Consider the following 19047-nt stretch of genomic DNA (forward strand, 5'->3'; position numbering starts at 1 on the left):
AGAAATCTTCTGGACTGCTTTGCTATCTTGATATGGAGCACATCCCGTCATCCTTCTTCAGAAGAGGTAGGTTGGGCTGCATCATGACCATCCCAAATTTTGTCTGTTTCATGAAATGATTGAAGTGGCTTAGGTCTTAGGCCTCCTGTTTTCTTTAGAACCAAAAAGAACCTGGAACAGACTCCAGATCCTAACTGATCTGGGGGGACCTGCTGGATAACTATTTTTTCTAGAATCTTTTCTACTTCTTCTGCAGTTGCAGATTCCATCTGAATGAGTATTACATCAGGGAATGTTCTTCATTTTCTGAGGAGGAGAAACAAAGGGAATAATGTAGCCCCTGGTGATTATCCTCAGTACCTATAAATTTTGAGTGATGGCAGGCCAGGTTTGAGGGTGCAGGAATGAGCACCCCCTGACTGCCTCCAGATATGTTAGTCAAGCAACGGTTCAGGAACACTGGTAGGATTTCTCTGTAAAAGGACTGCAAAAGCCCTGATTATGTGGTCCATCTCTGCCTCTGGGGTGAAATTCATCATAATTATTCTCTCTTTTCCTCAAGGAACTCTGTTCACAGAAGCATCCTGGCCAAACCCCTGGGATTTCTGAAACCACAGCGTTTCCCCCCTTTCTGTATTGAAGGACCTTTGTAGGCTGGAAAAACAGAAATGGACTGCAGACAAGGTCTTGCCTTCTTATTTCTTCACTTTAGGCCCAAAAAGGGTTGACCCATCAAAGGAGACATTAATGAATGCCATCTTGAAGCCTTCCACAAAGTTGCACAGACACATTCAGGCATGCCAGTAAATTGTAATGCTGGTGCCTGCTGCCATGGCTCTTCTGTCAGCTGCACTGGACAGCAGATGTCTGGTTACATTAGACATCAACTGAAGGGCAGACAACTGGGGCTCCACTGATTTTTGGATGTCTGCAGGTAGATTACACAAGAGGGATTTTGTCAACTCTTTTCTCAAGTCCCTCTGAAAACATGTCATATGAGCTAGGTAATTCAGTGTTCTAAGTGCAAAATTCAATGAAGCATATATCCATTTCCAAAATCTGTTTAAAGCCCTAGATTCTCTATTAGGTGGAAGGACATACATGCTGTTATCAGACAGCTCCGTTCTTCTGCCTGTTGCAACAACCATAACACCTACCAGGAGACCCTTGCTGCAGTGTAATCTAGTCCTGGGGACTACTAAAATTTTGTCTGGTTTTAGTGATATTGGCTCCACCACATCAGGTTCCTTCCATGCCTGTTGAGAAACTAGGTGTATGAGTTCAGTAGGTGGAACCAGCCAGGAAGTAAAAAAGCCAACCCCAATGCCTTGAATAACACTGACTCCTCAGAAAAGGGAGTGACATGGGACAAATCCCCTCATTCCTTCATTAATTCCAGAATGTCTCCAAAGCCTGTTTCCTTGGATAATCCTCGATGTGGGCTTCTTGAGAAGGCTCTGAATCAGACAGGGAGCATGATTACGAGAACCCCAGTGCTGAATGAGGCTGACTGTCCCTGTCAGTCAGGATGAGCAAATACAGAGGCAGAATCCACAGGAGGTTGGGACAGAGTGAAGTGTGTGGTAGACACACCTCCTCTCTTGACTTGGAGAGAACCCTTTCAAATGCCTTGAAGGCCAAAAACATAATTTGGGCTGAGAAGCCATCCTTCGATCCACAGAAAGAAAAGGGGTGTCCTCAGGGCCAACCCACCCAGGCTCTGAGTCTAACAATGGTGCTGAGCTGTTGAGTGCCAAGGTACTGAGGAGAAGGGATGCATCCAAAAACTTTGGAGTTGACTCTGGCACTTGAGCCTTGGCTCCGGCTTTTCAGCTCCAAGACTCATCCTGATCTGATATTGCCTGAGTTAAGACAGTCAGGGAAACCATATAAGCTGAAAAGGCTATTGAATCTGATGTCAGTGATTTACTGGGCAGACTCAAAACCATGGGCTTCAGATCTGATAGTCAGACCAGAATGGGAGAAACCAGTGGAGGAGTAGTCAGGGCTGTAGCTGGAGCCCCTGAAGAAGGTGAATCCCAGTTGAATCTGAGTCTGAAGGAACTTCCACATCATCCTTTTGACATCAGCTTCTGAAAGACTCAAAAAATTGAAGGACCTAAAGGATGAAGCAACAAAAGGTGGCAAGAAAAGCGATCCTCTTGTAGTGTGAGGGAGTGGAGCCATGGACTCACTGGCCCTGGTGAGATGCATGACGGGAGAGATGATCAGATCCATTGAGGTTCTGGCTTCAAACACCTGGGTGTCTTTGTGGCTGGACTAGAAGACTCCAATGGACAATGGATCTGCCAACTGTTTCCTGTATTTTTCTGATCTCTTCTCTTCTTTTTCTTTCTCTCTCTCTCTCTCTCTCTCTGCTAAGTTCATTAGGCTTATCTGTCTCTCCTTCTCTTTCTCCTTTTCTCTTTGAAGCTTCACTTTTTTGACTTTCTTTGCAGGAAAGGAAATTTCTGGGAGAGAAGGTGTTGGCTGGGAAGAAATCCTTTTAGAACAAGTTTATCTCTGCACTTCTGTAATGCCCTGGGCCCAAAAGAGGCACATGCCCATAGCCGACTTTAGGCACCAGTGAACCCTATGATTGCTGTGGGCTTGCTGGTCCTAGGGTGCCCCTAACCAGAGCAAACTACCTTATCTTGATATTTTGTAACATGTCTGTCAAACAAACAAAAGCTAGCACAGCAATCCTGTGTACTTGTAGGTGGGGAGTAACTGTTATTTATATCTCTTTTAACATTCAGACACACCTATGGTTATAGTAACATTGTATTGTTAAGTAAAATGCTTCACAATTCTATTAAATATTTTGCCACTGACATATTGCCCCAGCTTAGTTAATCCTGCTGGTGGACAATCATTCTGTCCACCAAGACTAACATCACAGCTAACTTTAGGTATAGGTTCATAGGTTCATAGGTTCATACTAGGCTATCTGCCCTAGGGCATTTATAAGCCTAGCCAGAATGTGTTTGGCTTTCGCCACCCATTTTAAATTTATTTTGCTATGCCCTTTTTCGAGGTTAGTATACTGTGCCTCTATCTAACAGTGACACAGAAGTGATACCCGGGGTAAACCTACGATCTCCCATCCACTCATCAAGATTCCTCTTGAAGAGAGTCAGTGAGGGACTCTGCCTAACCTGGACTGGGATTTTATTCCAGAGTGAAGGGAGCCTCTGGGTTATGAATCTGTCCCTCCAGCATGTCCTATTTATTTCAGTGCTGAGGTTCAAGTCTCTCGAGCGTAGCTCGATGGGATTTGGATTTTCTGAGGTGCAGCATGTCCATTAATTCCGGGTTGGACATGGCTTTATACGTCAGGCACAGATCGCCTCTGAACAGGCGGTATGCCACTGAGTAGAGCTGGAGTTTCTTTAACCGGGCAGCAAATGGCATCTGTTTGAGCCCTTTGATCCTCTTGGTGAGGTACTTTTGGGGTCTTTCCAGTTGCTGCAGGTGTCTGGTAAGGTACATCCCAAAGGGGCATTGTACTCAATTATGGGCCTGATGAGGGATGAGTAAAGAGGCACGATGACCTCCCTGATCTAGATGTGAATCCCTTCATGATTAGGTGGGCTATATAAAATGTTTTCTAACCACTTTGGCCACGTGGTTGTCAAATGAGAGATTGCTATCAACTTGGGTCCCCAGGTCCCTAATTACTTCTTCTGTACTTAATGGATTTCCACCTATGTGGTAATTTGTGGGCACTTTGTTTTTGCCGAAGGGATGACTATACACTTTTTGGCATTTAGCTTGAGGCCATGGCTCTGGCACCATTTGTCTGTTTCTATGAGGCCCTTTTGGAGGATGCTTGTGTCGGCTGGAGAGTCGATTATGGCACCCAGTTTGCAGTCATCTGCGAACTTGGTCAGCCACAGTCCTTCCATGTTGGCCTGTACCTCCGAGAAATATATACCGAACAAGAGAAGTCCCAGGACTGAGCCTTGTGGGACACCACTTGTAACTGGTTTGGAGTCTGACATGGCTCCAGCAATTCTAACCATGTGGGTTCTGTCCTTGAGCCAGTTTGCAATCCATCTAGTGACATAGGGGTTTATATTTAAGCTGGTGAGCTTATCTATAATGCCCGAGTGGGGTATTGTATCAAAGGCTTTTGCGAGGTCCAGGTAGGCTGTGTGGACCACCTTCCCCTCGTCAATGGCCTTGGTGACTGTTTCAAAGAAATCAACCAGGTTTAAGAGGCAGGATCTGCCCTTAACAAAGCCGAACTGGGTAGGATCCAGTGTTTGTAGGTCCCCAATATCTTTATTTATGAAGTCCATGATGATCCTTTCCATAGCTTTGCAGACCAAGCTAGTCAGGCTTATGGGGCGATAGTTTCCAGGATCCGTTGAGGCACCACCTTTATGGAGAAGGACCACTGTTGCTGTACGCCACTCTTTGGGCACATATCCTGTAGTAAGGCTGAGACTGAACAGTAGTTTTATGTTTGGGTTTAGCTCTTCTTTGAGTTCATGTAGGATGCAGCCCGGGACACCATCTGGTCCCATTGATACTGTGTTTTTTGCTTTGGAGAGGGCGGCTCTTACCTGAGCATCTGAGATGTCAGGGGGGCAGCACTCTGCTGGGATAGATATTTGCCCTTTTGGTGGGGAGGGGGGGAGAAGTTTGCGCTGAACCTGTCAGCTAGGATGTTGGCAATGTCTGTCGGTTCGGTGTATTTTTTGTCATTTTGGACTAATTCTGAGCATATCTGGGAATTACCACCCAGGTTCCTAACATAACTAAAGAAAGCCTTGTGATTATCCTTAGTGTCCTGTGCAATTTTTCTCTCGAAGCTGGCCTTAGACAATTTTATGTGTGCCCGTAGTTTTTGCTAATACTGATCAGTGATGCCTTCCCTTTTGGGATTTTGCTTTATCATTTAGTAGCTTCCTCCTTCTATTGTATAGTTTGTTTATGGCTGGGGTCCACCAGACAGGACGTCTGCCTTTGGAGGATTGGGTCTTGGTTTTATTTGGGATCGCATGATCCATGCATTCCTGAAGGTGTTCATAGAATGCGTTTATAAAGGATTCTGCGGTCTGGGCCGTATTTTCCACAGGCCCAGGGGCTTTGAAGGATTCCACCTCAGTTTTGAGGAGTGTAAAATTTGCTTTAGAGAAGTTTTTCACTGTGGTTTTCTGGGCAGGGGGTGGGGTCGGGATGTGAATATCCAGTGAGATTAGTTTATGGTCTGATCTTACCAGTGAGGGATACACTTCTGGTCTGGAGCATAGAGTCCCCATGTTGGTGATGATCAGGTCCAGTATGTTTTCCCCTCTTGTGGGAGTAGTAACAAGTTGTTCCATAGCATTTGAGTTTATAAATTCTAGGAACCTTTGGGCTAGGGTGTTGGAGCTAGAGTAATGCTCCCAGTCTATGTTTGGGTAGTTGAAATCGTCCAATATAATGGTGTTTGGAGAGACCTTCATATTTTCCAGTGTTCTCAGGAAGGCCGAATGGGGTTCCTGGGTTTGGGAGGGTGGTCTGTAGCAGGCTATAAACTGGAAGGCAGTTTTACCCACTGTTAGTTGCACATGGATAGTCTCTGATGCTTCGTGCTTTGCCACCAACCTGGAGGTGTGGGTATCTTTGATGAATATCGATACTCCCCCTCCTTTTGCGGTTCGGTCCAAGTTTTGGTGCCGAAAAGCATGGTATGAGGTATAACCTGGTAGTGCTGGGATGCTCTCGGGAGCCCTGAACCAGGTTTCTGTTACTGCACAGATATCGATGTTCTCCATGCTAAGGAGAGTTTTGAGTGCGTGCATCTTGAGGTTTAGACTTCTGGCGTTGAGTAGCATTACTCTTAGTTTCTTATCCCTTGTGATACCTATGGAGGTGGGTTTGTCTTTTGAGCCTTGCCTAAAAAAGGCACTATGGGGTAGCAAGAGCCTTTGCCAATATCCGAAAGCCCAGGGGTGACAGGTGCAAGCCATCCCTAGCGAAGCATTGTGGCTTGTCGAGCATATCATCCCAAGCTGACAAGCATTGGATCCCCTTTGAATGACACCAGTACTTAAGCCAATTGTTGAAATTGATCATCTTGTCTTCATATTGTGGCATCATTCTTGGTGAGGGTAAGATGCTACTCTAGGTCAGGGTCATACCGGCCTGGGCTACATGCTCAGAGAGCTCCTTTATGTCTCTTTTCATGTAGTCCAGGGAGGTACGTCTCAGGTCATTCACACCAGCATGGACAATGACTGAGTCATATTTGTACTTGCCTTGGAGTGACCTGAGTGCTTGTGTTATGTGGCGGATCCTAGCATCCGACAGGCTGCTCACCATGACCCTCTCCTTGTTCAGCCTGGTGAGCGGGACGTCAGTGTGCCTGACGATAGAGTCACCTATTACAAGTGTATCAGGTGTGTTGTTTAGTCTTAAGGGCTGTGACTGTTTGGCACACTGGCTTTGTGAGATATGTGTTGCATGTGTTTTGTTTTGGGGTAGCGGCTGCTTGGGTGTCTGCTTTGGAGGTCTCTGCTGCTTCGGCAGATCTTTATTTAGAGCCTCGAGTATGTTTTGTGTGATTATGTGTTTGGTTTGCTGTCGTGGTAGGTCTATGTGAGACTGGAATTGTAGTGAGTGTGGTTTCCTTCTCCTCCTGACTGGTTATGCCAGTACTGAGTTGAGAGAGCTTAGCCTCCAGTTTGGCTATATGGTTGCATCTCTCACATGTGTTGGAATTTGTTGGGAGGAGGAGAGGGTTGTCTGTGTACATGAGGCAGTTGTAACATTGCCTCAAGATTCACAGATTCACCAGCTGGACCGGAGAGGAGATTGACAACTGACCTTTGGACATGCTAGAATAATATTGGGAATTCCTTAATAATTGAAAACCAGGGCTATTGGGGAGTGAGGGTGTAGTGCTTTTAATTTTTAGTGCTGACTTATATAATTGCTTTAGTGAGCAAGTGCCAGGTAACTTAAGTGCAATGTGTTACAGGTAACTTAAATGCAAAAACAACAAACAGTAACTTTCTTTCAAGTGAAACAAGGAAATAAGTACAGTAAGCAATACAGATATCACTAGTGATCCACAGAAGCGCTGAGAAGCCGCGTATTAGGTGGAATTAACGTTTCAGGGAAATAACAAGCAAACAAACAACAAGCATATAAACAAAGCTATATTCAGCAGCCTGGATCTAGTCTATGCTACAGCAAACAAGGTGTACCAATTTCAGTAAGATACAGTTCAAATATTCAGGCACTATAAACCTTTAACCGAAATTCCCAGCTCAGAAGGGCAGAGTCCAGCCTCTTCTCCCACAAGAGTGCAGACCACAAACCTTCTTAATGTAAAATAACTGGCCTGAAGCCCAAGTGCTTAAACCAGAACTAATACACTTTAAGAATAACAGACACTGGGCTCTCAATCAGCAGTTCCCAACTTAGAAGGATGAAAGCTACCTGTCCTGCCACCACAGTGCATGCCACAAACCTTCCTAATGTAAAATAACTGGTCTGAAGCCCAAGTGCTTAATCCAAAAAACTTAGAATGACAGCTAAACTTTAATCAAGTTACTACCAAGCAGTAATAAATACAATTGAATACTTTAGAGAATGCCTGGATTAGTGCTCAATTTACACAAACAAAGCTAGATCCAGCAGGCCCGAATCCAGTCTATGCCACAGCAAACAAGGCGCACCAACTTCAGTAAGAAGCAGTTCAGATATGCATGCACTATAAGCCTTCAATCAGAAATTCCCAGCTCAGAAGGGCAGAGTCCAGCCTCTCCTCCCACAAGAGTGCAGACCACGAACCCTCTTAATGTAAAATAACTGGCCTGAAAGCCTAAGTGCTTAAACCAGAATTAATACACTTTTAGAATAACAGTACCTGTGGCTGCAGGGGGGCACTTAATCCTCCTTCACTGTGTGGTGGTCCCACAAAAGCTGCTGCTGGTTGGAGAAAAATGAGGAGAAAAAATGGATTAATTTCCTAACTATGCTCTTTAACTGAAAAGGGTTGCGCTATGACCCTGTTGGGATAAAGCTGATAATGAATGTGAGCAAGGTAAGCACTAGAGAGATCAGCAGCCCAGACTGATTGATCTCAGTACAAACCTTGGATTATAAAAAGAGTTGATGCTTCCATTCTTCAGTGGTGTTTTTCTCTTTCAGGCTGTTTTATAAATACAGATAAAACACACAAATTTATAACTCTCAATTTCTTTGCTCAAGAATTCTGGGCAAAGCCAGAAGTAATAGCAGAATAAAAGTTCAAAATAAGGAGTACATTTAAATATTACTATAATTCACTTACAAAGTTAATACAATAATAGATTTTGCATCAGCATGCAATTTTGGACAATAAGACGTATAAAACTCTGATGTCTGGATTTATTGACTGACTGTAATCCTGAATGGGTTACCAGCAGATCAATCTTTCTACAAGGTGCAGACCAAAACTATGAGGCAAAATCAGGTACCGTTTCTGAAATCAGGGACAGTGACAGGTATGCATTGCTACTTAATAAGGTAAAAAAGTGATGTACCCCTGCTGCTGTTTGACAACCATTAAAGAATGGTCACTGATCTGGTGTGGCAGTACCAGTGTTACACAAATTATTGCTACTTGCTGAAATAAGTGCAAAACTAGCATTGCCATAGCTTATGCTTGTTTGTGTGTGCATGTGTATAAAAAAATATTACTGATTTTTATTTGTGGACATGTTCAAAAATGCCAGAACACATATATTACTCTTCTGGGTATCAGTTAAAATGCAGTTAACAAGTAATTGTATTCCAAAAGTCATAAAATCTATCACAAAACATTCAGACATATAGAGCTTCTAGGAGACTGGCGGTCCCCAACACCAAGACTGTATAAATGGATTTTGACATGGACTGAGTGGTGGCTTCTGCTCTCAACTCCACCCTTTCTAAAATGAGCCCCACTCAGATGTATGTTTACAGAAGGCTTCTGTGTGCTTTGTGGGGAGAGAGCTGGAGATTGTGTGGTCATTACTTCTTTAATTTTCATTACAGCCAAACTTTAGAGGTGCCTACAGAAGGTCATTATAGGGTCTGTTTAAGTAAAGCTTCAAAATATCACATTTAAATAAGGAATGGGTACACATTTTACAGTAGGAAATCAACATGTATTTAAAAGCTATCCTTATGAGATAGCAGTACATTAGAAAGTACAGTTGTGTACACTTACCATAAATGTAGATTTTCAAGTGTATTCACTGTTGCAGTCATCACACTTGGGTTAGCTGCCTGCAGGTAGCCATCAGTCAGCCCAAATACCAGAGACTTAGTATGTCTTTGTTGGTTGCTGTCACTCCAGGACTGACATCAGGTTGTCAGGGGTATAAAAACAGGCAACTGACACCATTACATCCGTTTTTCTTGCCCCAAATGTGAGGAGCCCCCTCAAATAGGGAGCTAAGTTATGGTGGGAAAACACCACCAGTAAAAAGTAAATACCAATAGCCCTGTAAAGGGTGGGTAATAATAATAATAATAATTAGGCTGGTCACTGGGGAAGAATTCAAGGAATAAGAAGGATAGGGCACACACTTTCCAGGCCCTGCTGTGAGGTGTCTTGGTGCAGAATTTGCTGAGCTGGTGATTGCAGGGGGAGGCAAACAGGTCCACCTCTGGAGTCCCCCATTTTTGGATTAGAAGGCTGAAGGTGCTGGGTTATAATTGCCACTCATGTGGGTCTAGGAGATCTCTGCTTAAGTCGTCTGCCAGAGAGTTTTGTTTGCCTGGCAGGAATTGAGCTTGCAGATGAATATGCATGTCCAAGGCTATGTTCCACAGGGCCATGGCAAGCCTGCAGAGTGGGTAAGAGTGGGTTCCCCCCTGCTTGATGTACCACATAACTGTGGTGTTGTCTGTTTTTATTAGCAGGGGTCCTGGTGAGAGTAGGGATCTGATAGCTGTCAGAGCATGCTGAACAGCTAGCATCTCTTTTTGGTTGATGTGCAATGAATTTGATTTGGGCTCCAGTGGCCCTGAATGCATTTGCCGTCCATGTGTGCTCCCCCAGGCATAGTCTGATGCGTTTGTGGTTAGGGTCTGGGTGGCGTGGGGTTGGGTAAAGGGCAGTCCCTTGTTGTGGTTGCATGCTTCTGCCCACCACAGGAACTCTGTCCTTAGACAGGGTAGGATAGGAATGACTGTTTCTAGGTCCTGAGAATGTTGGCACCAAAGACTTTTTAAGTACCATTGAAGTTTTCTCATATGCAGTCTTGCATATGGAATTAGCAGTATACATGAGGCCATGAACCCTAGGGCCTGCAGTATTTTTCTTGAGGATAGCTGGGTTCTGGTGGCCATTTGTTTGAAGTAGGCTGTCAGATAGACTTGTTTTACTGAAGTGAGGAATGCCATCTGAGATGTTGTGTCCAAGCTTGTTCCCAGGAATACAATCTTTTGACTGGGGACTAGTTTTGATTTCTTTTCATTGATAGTGTACTCCAGGGTGGTTAGGAGTTTCTTTACAAATGTCAGGTGCGGCAACAGTTTTTCCTGACTGTCTGCCTGAATCAGGCAATCGTCCAAGTAAGGGTAAATTTGAATTTTTCTCTGTCTGCAATATGCAATGGCTGGAACCAGGCATTTTGTGAAAACTCTGGGAGCAGTGGATAAGCCAAAGGGAAATGCAGAGAACTGATAATGCACAGATCTTGCCATGAAATGTAGGTGTTTCCTGCATGAGTCCCTGATAGGGATGTGCAGATAAGCTTCTTTTAGGTCCAGGGTGGCTAACCAGGCATCTTTGGACAGCATAGGAAGAAGCCTGCTGAAGGGTGAGCATTTTGAATTTTGGTACCAGCAGGAAGGTGTTTAGAATGGAAAGATCTAGGATTGTGGGCCAAGTGCCCTCTTTCCTGGGTTCTGCAGGAACAGGTTGAATTGCCCTTATGGAGAGCAGGGATTTAACTTGGTTTTCTGCCTCTGCCCACTGGTTTGGAGGAAGGTCTGGGAATCCTTTTGGGGTTGGCAGTGAGTAGAAATAAAATTTGTATCCCTGGGATACAATTTTGAGGACCCAAAGGTCTTTGGGGATGGAGGTCCTGTTTTTTGCATGATGAGCAAGTTTTCCTCCTAGGGGTACGAGCAGCTGGGCTGAGGTGAGGAGTGGTGTTGAGAAGTCATTGTGAATTCTTTCAAAAGGGGGTGGCTTAGCACTCCCTGTTTTTGAAGTGGAGGCACTCCATTGCTTAGATCTCTGCATATCCTGAGACTGTAATCTGGGGGGTCTGTTTCCCATGGTTCTAGTTTGAGATGGCTTTGAGGGGGCTGGAAATGACCAATGATTCAAGGGGCAAAGCCTACTGAATCTAGGAGGCTGCACTTCTCAGTACAGAACCAGTGATTGCTGCCCTACAAGATGCTTCTAGGGCATCAAAGCCACATTGCAAAGTATGCTTGCTGACCTGGCTTGCAGAATGTACAAGCTCTTGTAACTCTTTATTTTCTGCACAGTCTGTAAAGGTAGATAATTTTTGCTTAAGTTCCATAATATGTTGCTGGTATTTCAGCATGTTAAACTGGCAATTCAATGCCCTAATGGCAAGAGTTGCAGAGGTGTATACTTTTTTACCCCATCTGTCTAAAGCTTGGGAATCTCTGTCCAAAGGGGTGGGATTCTTAGCTGTAGTTGCTTTTATAACTTTAGGCCCCTGTGAAATGACCTCTGGGTCAGCAGTAGGATTTTTGAAAAGAAATTTGTGAGAGTTAGGGACTCTGTAGTACCTGTCTGGTTTCCTTGGAGCAGGGGGTAAAGTATCAGGAGTAAGACTGGGTTCCATAAAGACATCATCCACAACATCCAGAACTGGAGGTATTGCTAAAGGTCTATGTTGTGGAAAATCTCAAAATTCTCTGAGTCTCTTTTTGGACTGAGGATAGTCTTGGCATTCCCAGTGGAAATGCTCTCAAAGTATGCAAGGTTTCACCAAAAGAAAAATCTTCTGGAGGGGAAGCAGAGGGAACGGATTCCTCTACATCTGAATTCTCATAAGCAGATAAAGGCATGTCTTCATATTCAGAAACCTCAGAGTCGTCGGACTCTTGGTCTGTTAGAGTTGCTGGGGACGTGTCTCTTTTTCTGTTAGCAGGGGAGGGCTGGCTTCCCCTAATCAGCATAATCATCTTCTGCCATTTTAAGCATTTGTTGTTGTGGCAAGGAAGCAGGTGCTTGAGTTTGGGTTGTCAGTTTTTTAGGCGTAGCTCGTACTCTTGGCCTTAGAAACTCGGTAGTTTTAGTCAGAACTGAAGATGCGGAAGAAGTAATCGGTTTGTGTCGAATATTGGTAGTGTGAAGAAATTCCTTGGAAGCCGGTACCTGCACAGCAGCTCCAGACCCATCCAAGGTAGAGACATCCGCAGGTTCCATAGTCAAAGAAGAGTCTCAGTAGTGGTCTGCGAATCCATCGAAGTGGGCATCCAGGGCTGCAAAAGAGCCTCACTGAGTACCAGCGAACAGGTGACTAGCTTAATGGAAGCATCGGCGGTGGTTTTGGACCTGTGCGTTCTGTCTCTGTCTTTATCCTTACATTTTTTGGAAGATCGGTAGTCAGATGGCTTACCAAAGCCATGTCAGAATAAGGAGATGGACAGGGAAAGAATTTAGTGACAATAAGGGCCTGACAATGAATAGTTTGAGCATTGAACAAAGCACAAAACTGACAGCGAGGTACATCGTTGTCTGGGCCTAAACAGGTGATGCAGTAAGAATGGAAATCTCGGTATGGTATTTGCATTCCACAGGTGAGACAATTGTTAACTTTTTCTGACATCGGTTAGAGCAAGAAAAAAGGATCCCCACTGAGGTACTTAGCTTTAGAAGACTTCAGGATGATTCAATTCGGAAATGAAAACTCAGGTAGCGGCCGACCGGCACTCGTGCAAACTGCTTCTGCTTCGGGCTCCTCGGCAAGAAAGACACATGTAATAGCATCAGCTGCCTGTTTTTATACCCCTGCCGACCTGACGTCAGTCCTGGAGTGACAGCAACTGACACAGAAATACTAAGTCTCTGGTATTCGGGCTGACTGAGGGCTACCTGCAGGCAGATAACCCAAGTGTGATGACTCCAATAGTGAAACACGAAGAACATCAACAAAACGTTAACTTTATTATGCTAAGGAATGCTACACAGCTGGAACATTCTGTTAAATTTCAAAAAACATTTCCCTGAGGTTGTATGACTTTAAAGGATATGATATTGAGTAGAGGGTACTGGGGTTAATTCCACTTGCATAGGAGATTTGCTGAGATTTGTCACTCACTTCACCAAGAGTTGTGAAGTATTTATTTTTATGAAATTCAACAGAAAGGTGCATCAATGAAGTGTTCCTTGGTATAACACACTATATATATATATATATATATATATATATATATATATATATATATATACACACACAGCATACATGTCTCCATAGAATATCTTGTTTTCTGATATAATAAATTGCTACAGTCCTGCTAAAACTACATATGAAATAACATACACAATTTAAAACTGATAGTGTCAGCAAGCCTATGCAACTAAAATCACAACCTAATTATAATCAATAGCTGAATTCTATGACGTATTCTTTTTTAAACACATTTACTAAGTTATATATTATTTAAATAATGAATTGTTATCCTCATTCATCCTACTTTTTTCCATTTTTTTCTATAAGGGTTTGGGATATCTTAACTGTCATAACCTCTCTCGATTCAGTGCCACTCTTTTACTTTCTTTAACAGTCATGCTTGATTGTTGCAGGTCTTCTCTCACTCAATCCAGACATCTCTTGCCTGAACAGCCTCATTTCCGCTTGCCTTGTTTCTCACAAAACATCTTCTCCAAGTTGTTTTCAGCTTTACTGCACAAGTGCCAAACTACCATACTGTCTTCTCTATGAACCTCTCTGCAATTGCAGCTTCTGCACTGATGTCTTAATTTTGTCTGTCCTACAGTGTGCATCTTATCATCCATCTCAGGCACTTCATCGCCATCACCTCTCGTTTCCTCCACTGCTGTGCCTCTAGATGTATTGCCTTTCAACAAGCTGCTTGATATCATTTGCATTTAGAGCACACAAAGGTTATTACATATCTCCTATGCTCTGACTAATCGGAATACCCCTTCAGGTCTTGTATTCATTATACTGGTCAACAATATCTATAGTCATTTGCTTTGAGTATTGTTTTTCTGCATGGTGTCCTACATTTTGGTATTTTGCCTACAGAAATCCTTACAACTCCTCATACAAAATAATGAACAATACCCCTCTCCTAACACCAGTCACAAACACTACATTACAGTACATAAAATACATTTAAAAGTACATTAGCCATAAACATATAAAACATTCACTGTATCCTTACTCAATAATACAAAAGTGGTCACCATAGTGATTTACAAACCTAAAAGAAATCCCAAAGCACATATGAAGCACTTGACCCGCATATTATAGTGTATTGGTCACATTCTGAAACAAGTTTAAAGAACTTTGGAGTTACATTTCACCTCCTTGTCAAATACAATAACACATTACACAGTTTTTAATGTGAAAAGTTAGCTGTTTTGCATTTCATTTTGTTGATAAGGATGGTCCCCTGATTTTTTTTCTCAGACCTGAAAATACCTGCTATAACATCATGTAAGACTGAATCCACAATGCCTCACTGCCTAAATTGATGTATAACTATGTATTTCTACACTAAATGTATCAGTGATAGTTTCATACTTCCTAGAAAGACAAGATGTTAACTAGTTTATTCAAGTGTAACACCTCATATTAAAAATTAACAAACGAAATTATACAGTAAGAAGCTGCTCCACTTAAGAGGTAAGTGGTTTGCAGATGTATATGAATCATTGCCCAGTACCTACCACGACATTATTTTGTGGATGTGGTTATAAAAAAAAAAAAAAGATATGAAACTAAATAATCACATAGAACAAGAACAGTATAATCTTAATTTTCATAACCACTTCCAAGTTTAACATAAGAAGTACAACAGGGAATGAAATTAATTGTAAAACAAAGATGCATCTGAAAGTGACCAATATACTTTAAAAGAATAAGCTCATACCCCCCCCAGCAAAAAAAAAAAAATATAAAAATAAAAGCTACGAAGAAATCCTATTCCTAGAAAGAAAAGAACTGCTCGCCACAAACTAAACTGGGACCAGAAAGGTGGGTCGTACAAATCCAGGCCTTGGCAAATTTGTCCTTACTCTACGTATGTGTGATCTCAAAGTTAGTGTATATAATTTTCAGGGGTTGCAGATTGCAGAGGGGGGCTTTGCCATCCTGTAAAAAATGTTGTATTTAATTTTTTAAATGATAAAAACTGTATGCATCATGGCTGTTTCTAGGTGCATGCATACTGGCATGTTGACATAAGCATTTTTGTCATTTTGACACTGACATTCTGCCCGCCAATATTGTATGTTTTCACTTGAATCAGGTTTCATCATGCCTCACTTCATCAGGAATGATTCTGCCACGTTTAACTCAACGAACCTCAAGTACAGGTGTTAATATGTGTCTGGCACACCTTACTCTTATTTCATAAACCAGGTTGTGATAAATTAGGCTTGACAATCTGAGGTTCAATAAATGCTAATTTGAAGAGAAAGGGAGAGAGATTGCATATGCATATGTAATCTCTCTTTCTCTTCAAATTCCCTTATTCAGCTAACAAAGTCTGATAAAGGGGGATGGTATGATAAAACAATACCCTACTGGTGGATGAAGACTGATTTCTTGGGTGGCATTTGCCCAAGGTTCAGGACTCTGAGGATTGGAGCTTCTCCATAGAAAATCATGGTAGATGAGTTGTGTAAGCAATGATGTACTTATTTTTTAACATCTTTATTAAATTATCATTTAAGACATAGGCACACGTAGATTAAAATTAAAGAAAACAAACCATGTTATCATTTTTTTCATTTAGACAACTTTATGCATAATATATGTTTTGTTTATAATAACTATCATTCAGTCCAACATTACATACATTGCTCAACTCCCACCTTCCCTTACATGTCACTTCTTGCCCTGAATGTTATTCTGCATGTATTGTCCCCACAAATTTTACTTAGGTTGATGTAATATGCACTTCCCCTTTACTAAACATTCCACTGCTAGTTCTTTTATCTCTTTTACAATATTCACTTCTTCAAATACATTTGGTTTAGGATCATTGGTAAATTACTAGACTTGTAGTACAGAGGACCATTGAGCACCCTAGCCCATATTTCCAGTTTCCCCAAAGTGCTGTTTGGTTAAGTGAATTACTTAAGATCACACAGTAAGCAAATGAGGGCCAAGGGAATCAAAACCTTTACCACAGGTGCTACAGCTCACAGCCTTAACACTATATACCAACTGTCAGATTATATACTAGGCAATCACTCTGCTGATTATTACCTGCCTAACTACTAACCAGACTGCGTCAAAAGGTGATAATTAAGTCCTGTACCTTGTGTCTATGAGGTAAACACCTTAATCATTATGCCTTCTCTAACCCTTAGCCATTAGATTTTGATTCACATTTTCAAGTAACTGCTTTTTTTGGCAGCCAAAAGAATTAAAATTAATAATGTCTTACTATGTTCAGGCAATTCAGATCCTGTGTCCCAGCTTAAAATAATTGTTTCTTAGTTACAGCCATTTGCCCCCATCCCATATTTCTTACATAATATTCTCTAGGGAATATTTAAAATCTGCCAACTCATTACACTCCCCAAAAACATGTTCTTAGTCATCTTTCTTCGCCATCACATCTCCAGTATTTACTATGTACCTGAGAAAAATGCTATGAAGTCTGCTTGGGGTATAACTTATCTATGCAAACACAATTCCAAGCAAAAATCATAATCTTTCTGGACTTTGTTACATTTTTGGGATCCACACATATGCCCTCCCATTGTTCCGTTGTAAATAGCATTTTCTTTCTCTCTTTCCAGTCCAATCTTTTCTAAATTCTTCTGATTGATTTTTACAGTCATCAAAAAAGTTATATTCCCAGTTAATCAGCTTTTTTAACAGCAGCTTCTGTTCTAGATTTGATTTAAAAATCTACCAGAGTAAGTCTTTAAATAAGGACTCCCCTATCCCCTTCTCTTTGCCTAGCAATAATACCCTTTTGGGAGGTAACTCCCCTTTCCCTTTCTTTATGCTGGTGTGACCATCAAGTTGTTATATATAAATTAGGGGAAAGTGTGGAATGGGGGGGGGCTTGCAAAAAATTCTTACAATATGGGGTTTCTTTGGCCTTTTTGAGGGGAAAATGGAGTGTGGGGAGTCTGATCCTTGGCAGGTTGTACTTCAACCATTCCTAGTTGAAATATTATAAAAATGTAGCCTTAGCCAGATAACACAGACTAGAGATATTTTCTATTTATCACCATTCAGGTCTTGCTATTAAGAGTATATCCCCACTTTGCTCATATCATAAAGCATCTGCAACCACTCCGTCTTTATTACTTCTTCTTCTTCTTCTTTCAGCTTTTCCCAGTTAGGGGTTGTCAAAGCGGATCACATGTCCGCTTATGATTGGCAGTGGAGTTTTACAGTGTCGAGTTGCCAGCTCGGTGCCCAACCTTCCACAGAAGGCACACGCACCCACTCACACCTAGGGCCAATTTAAAGTGTCCAATCACCTACAGCATGTCTTTTGGAGGTGGGAGGAAACCGGAGCACCCAGAGGAAACCTACGCGACCACAGGGAGGACATGCAGACTCCACACAGAAGGCACCCCAGCCGAGGATCGAACCGGAGAACTTCTTGCTGTGAGGCAGCAATGCTAACCACTGCTATTTCTGTATATTAGCACCATTCACACTAACAGAGAAAAATATAAAACTAGGCATGTTATAAAACACAAATAAATATATACATAAATAAATAATGAGAGATTATACACACACACACACACACACACACACACACACACACACACACACACACACACACACACACACATGCAAAATACAAGGAAATGCAGTCAGAACAATCTGCTGAAAACAGTACTGTGAGTGTTAAGGACCCAAATCTAGAAATATAGATGAAATAATATTAACTTAACAAAACACATAAGCTAACAATAAATTTGACAGCTATTAGCAGTACTGCAGAGTTCTTAACAAGGCCACTTCTCATTTTGACATCTTGGCATCTTTTACCCTATCATAAGGACTTATGTAAATGTATGAAGGGCACATCAGTGTTCAGTGTGAGGTTGGGTGTGGTGAATAGTTCAACATATCTTGTGACATTCAGGCACAGTAAATCCTGTTAGGAGTGTAAAAACACACACATAACTTCGCAGCTGTTATATAACAGAAAATTCAAGCAGTTTTCACACAGTTGTCTTCTATCATTCAGTTATCTGTTCCAGCTAGTAGTAATATTGCTGCTGAGTGTAAGTTCTTCAATTCTATTGTGGTCTCGTTACCTTGTTGGAATCCGAATTTTTAATGTACGGCTCAGCACTGCTAGTAATACTTCCCATCAGAACCTTTTCTATTCTGGCTACCAGCACAATGTCCACATGAGGGTTAGTTACAGAGAAAAGAGCCTACAAATAAACAAAATGCAAAATGCAAATAAAAATGTGTTTCAAAAGCTTGTTAAATTAAGCAATACTGTCAAAATATAAGCATTTGTTAGATGCTGCACTATTCAGTATGAAATTCAAAATGCCTTCTAATGAAATTATACTAAAGTACACCTAAGTTAAGGTGAAATAAAAAAAAACATTGTAACAGAGCAGGTTAAGTAGTGACGAATAGTTTTTGGTGTGATGCAGTCATATTCTCTGTAAAAGCAGAATTCTTTTAACACTGTAATTCATTCACAGTATAAATGCAGCACTTACTTTCATAAAGTATCCTTAGTGGCATAGGCAGTTAAATATCAAACATTTCCTATATCAGCCACAAAACAGATATAAACCCTTCATAGTTTCTGGCCTATGAAAAATGATAACTGAGCAAAGAAATCAGCAAATTGCTTGTTACAATGGAACACAGTATAGACCATTAACAT

The 19047-nt window shown here is 41.8% G+C and overlaps 1 protein-coding gene across 7 annotated transcripts in view; it reads right to left on the reverse strand.

Annotated features, from left to right (window-relative positions):
• Positions 1-19047, reverse strand: part of DOCK10 (dedicator of cytokinesis 10) — a 2344342-nt gene that overhangs the window by 1077075 nt on the left and 1248220 nt on the right. For all 7 annotated transcript variants that reach the window (XM_044070265.1, XM_044070268.1, XM_044070269.1 and 4 more), the window contains exon 13: positions 18455-18577. In XM_044070265.1, coding sequence (XP_043926200.1) covers positions 18455-18577 — 123 coding nt within the window. The remainder of the gene's footprint in view (positions 1-18454; positions 18578-19047) is intronic.

Source organism: Protopterus annectens, chromosome 4.part1 (assembly GCF_019279795.1).
Source record: "Protopterus annectens isolate FY-2018-M chromosome 4.part1, PAN1.0, whole genome shotgun sequence".
Classification (NCBI taxonomy): Eukaryota; Metazoa; Chordata; order Ceratodontiformes; family Protopteridae; genus Protopterus; species Protopterus annectens.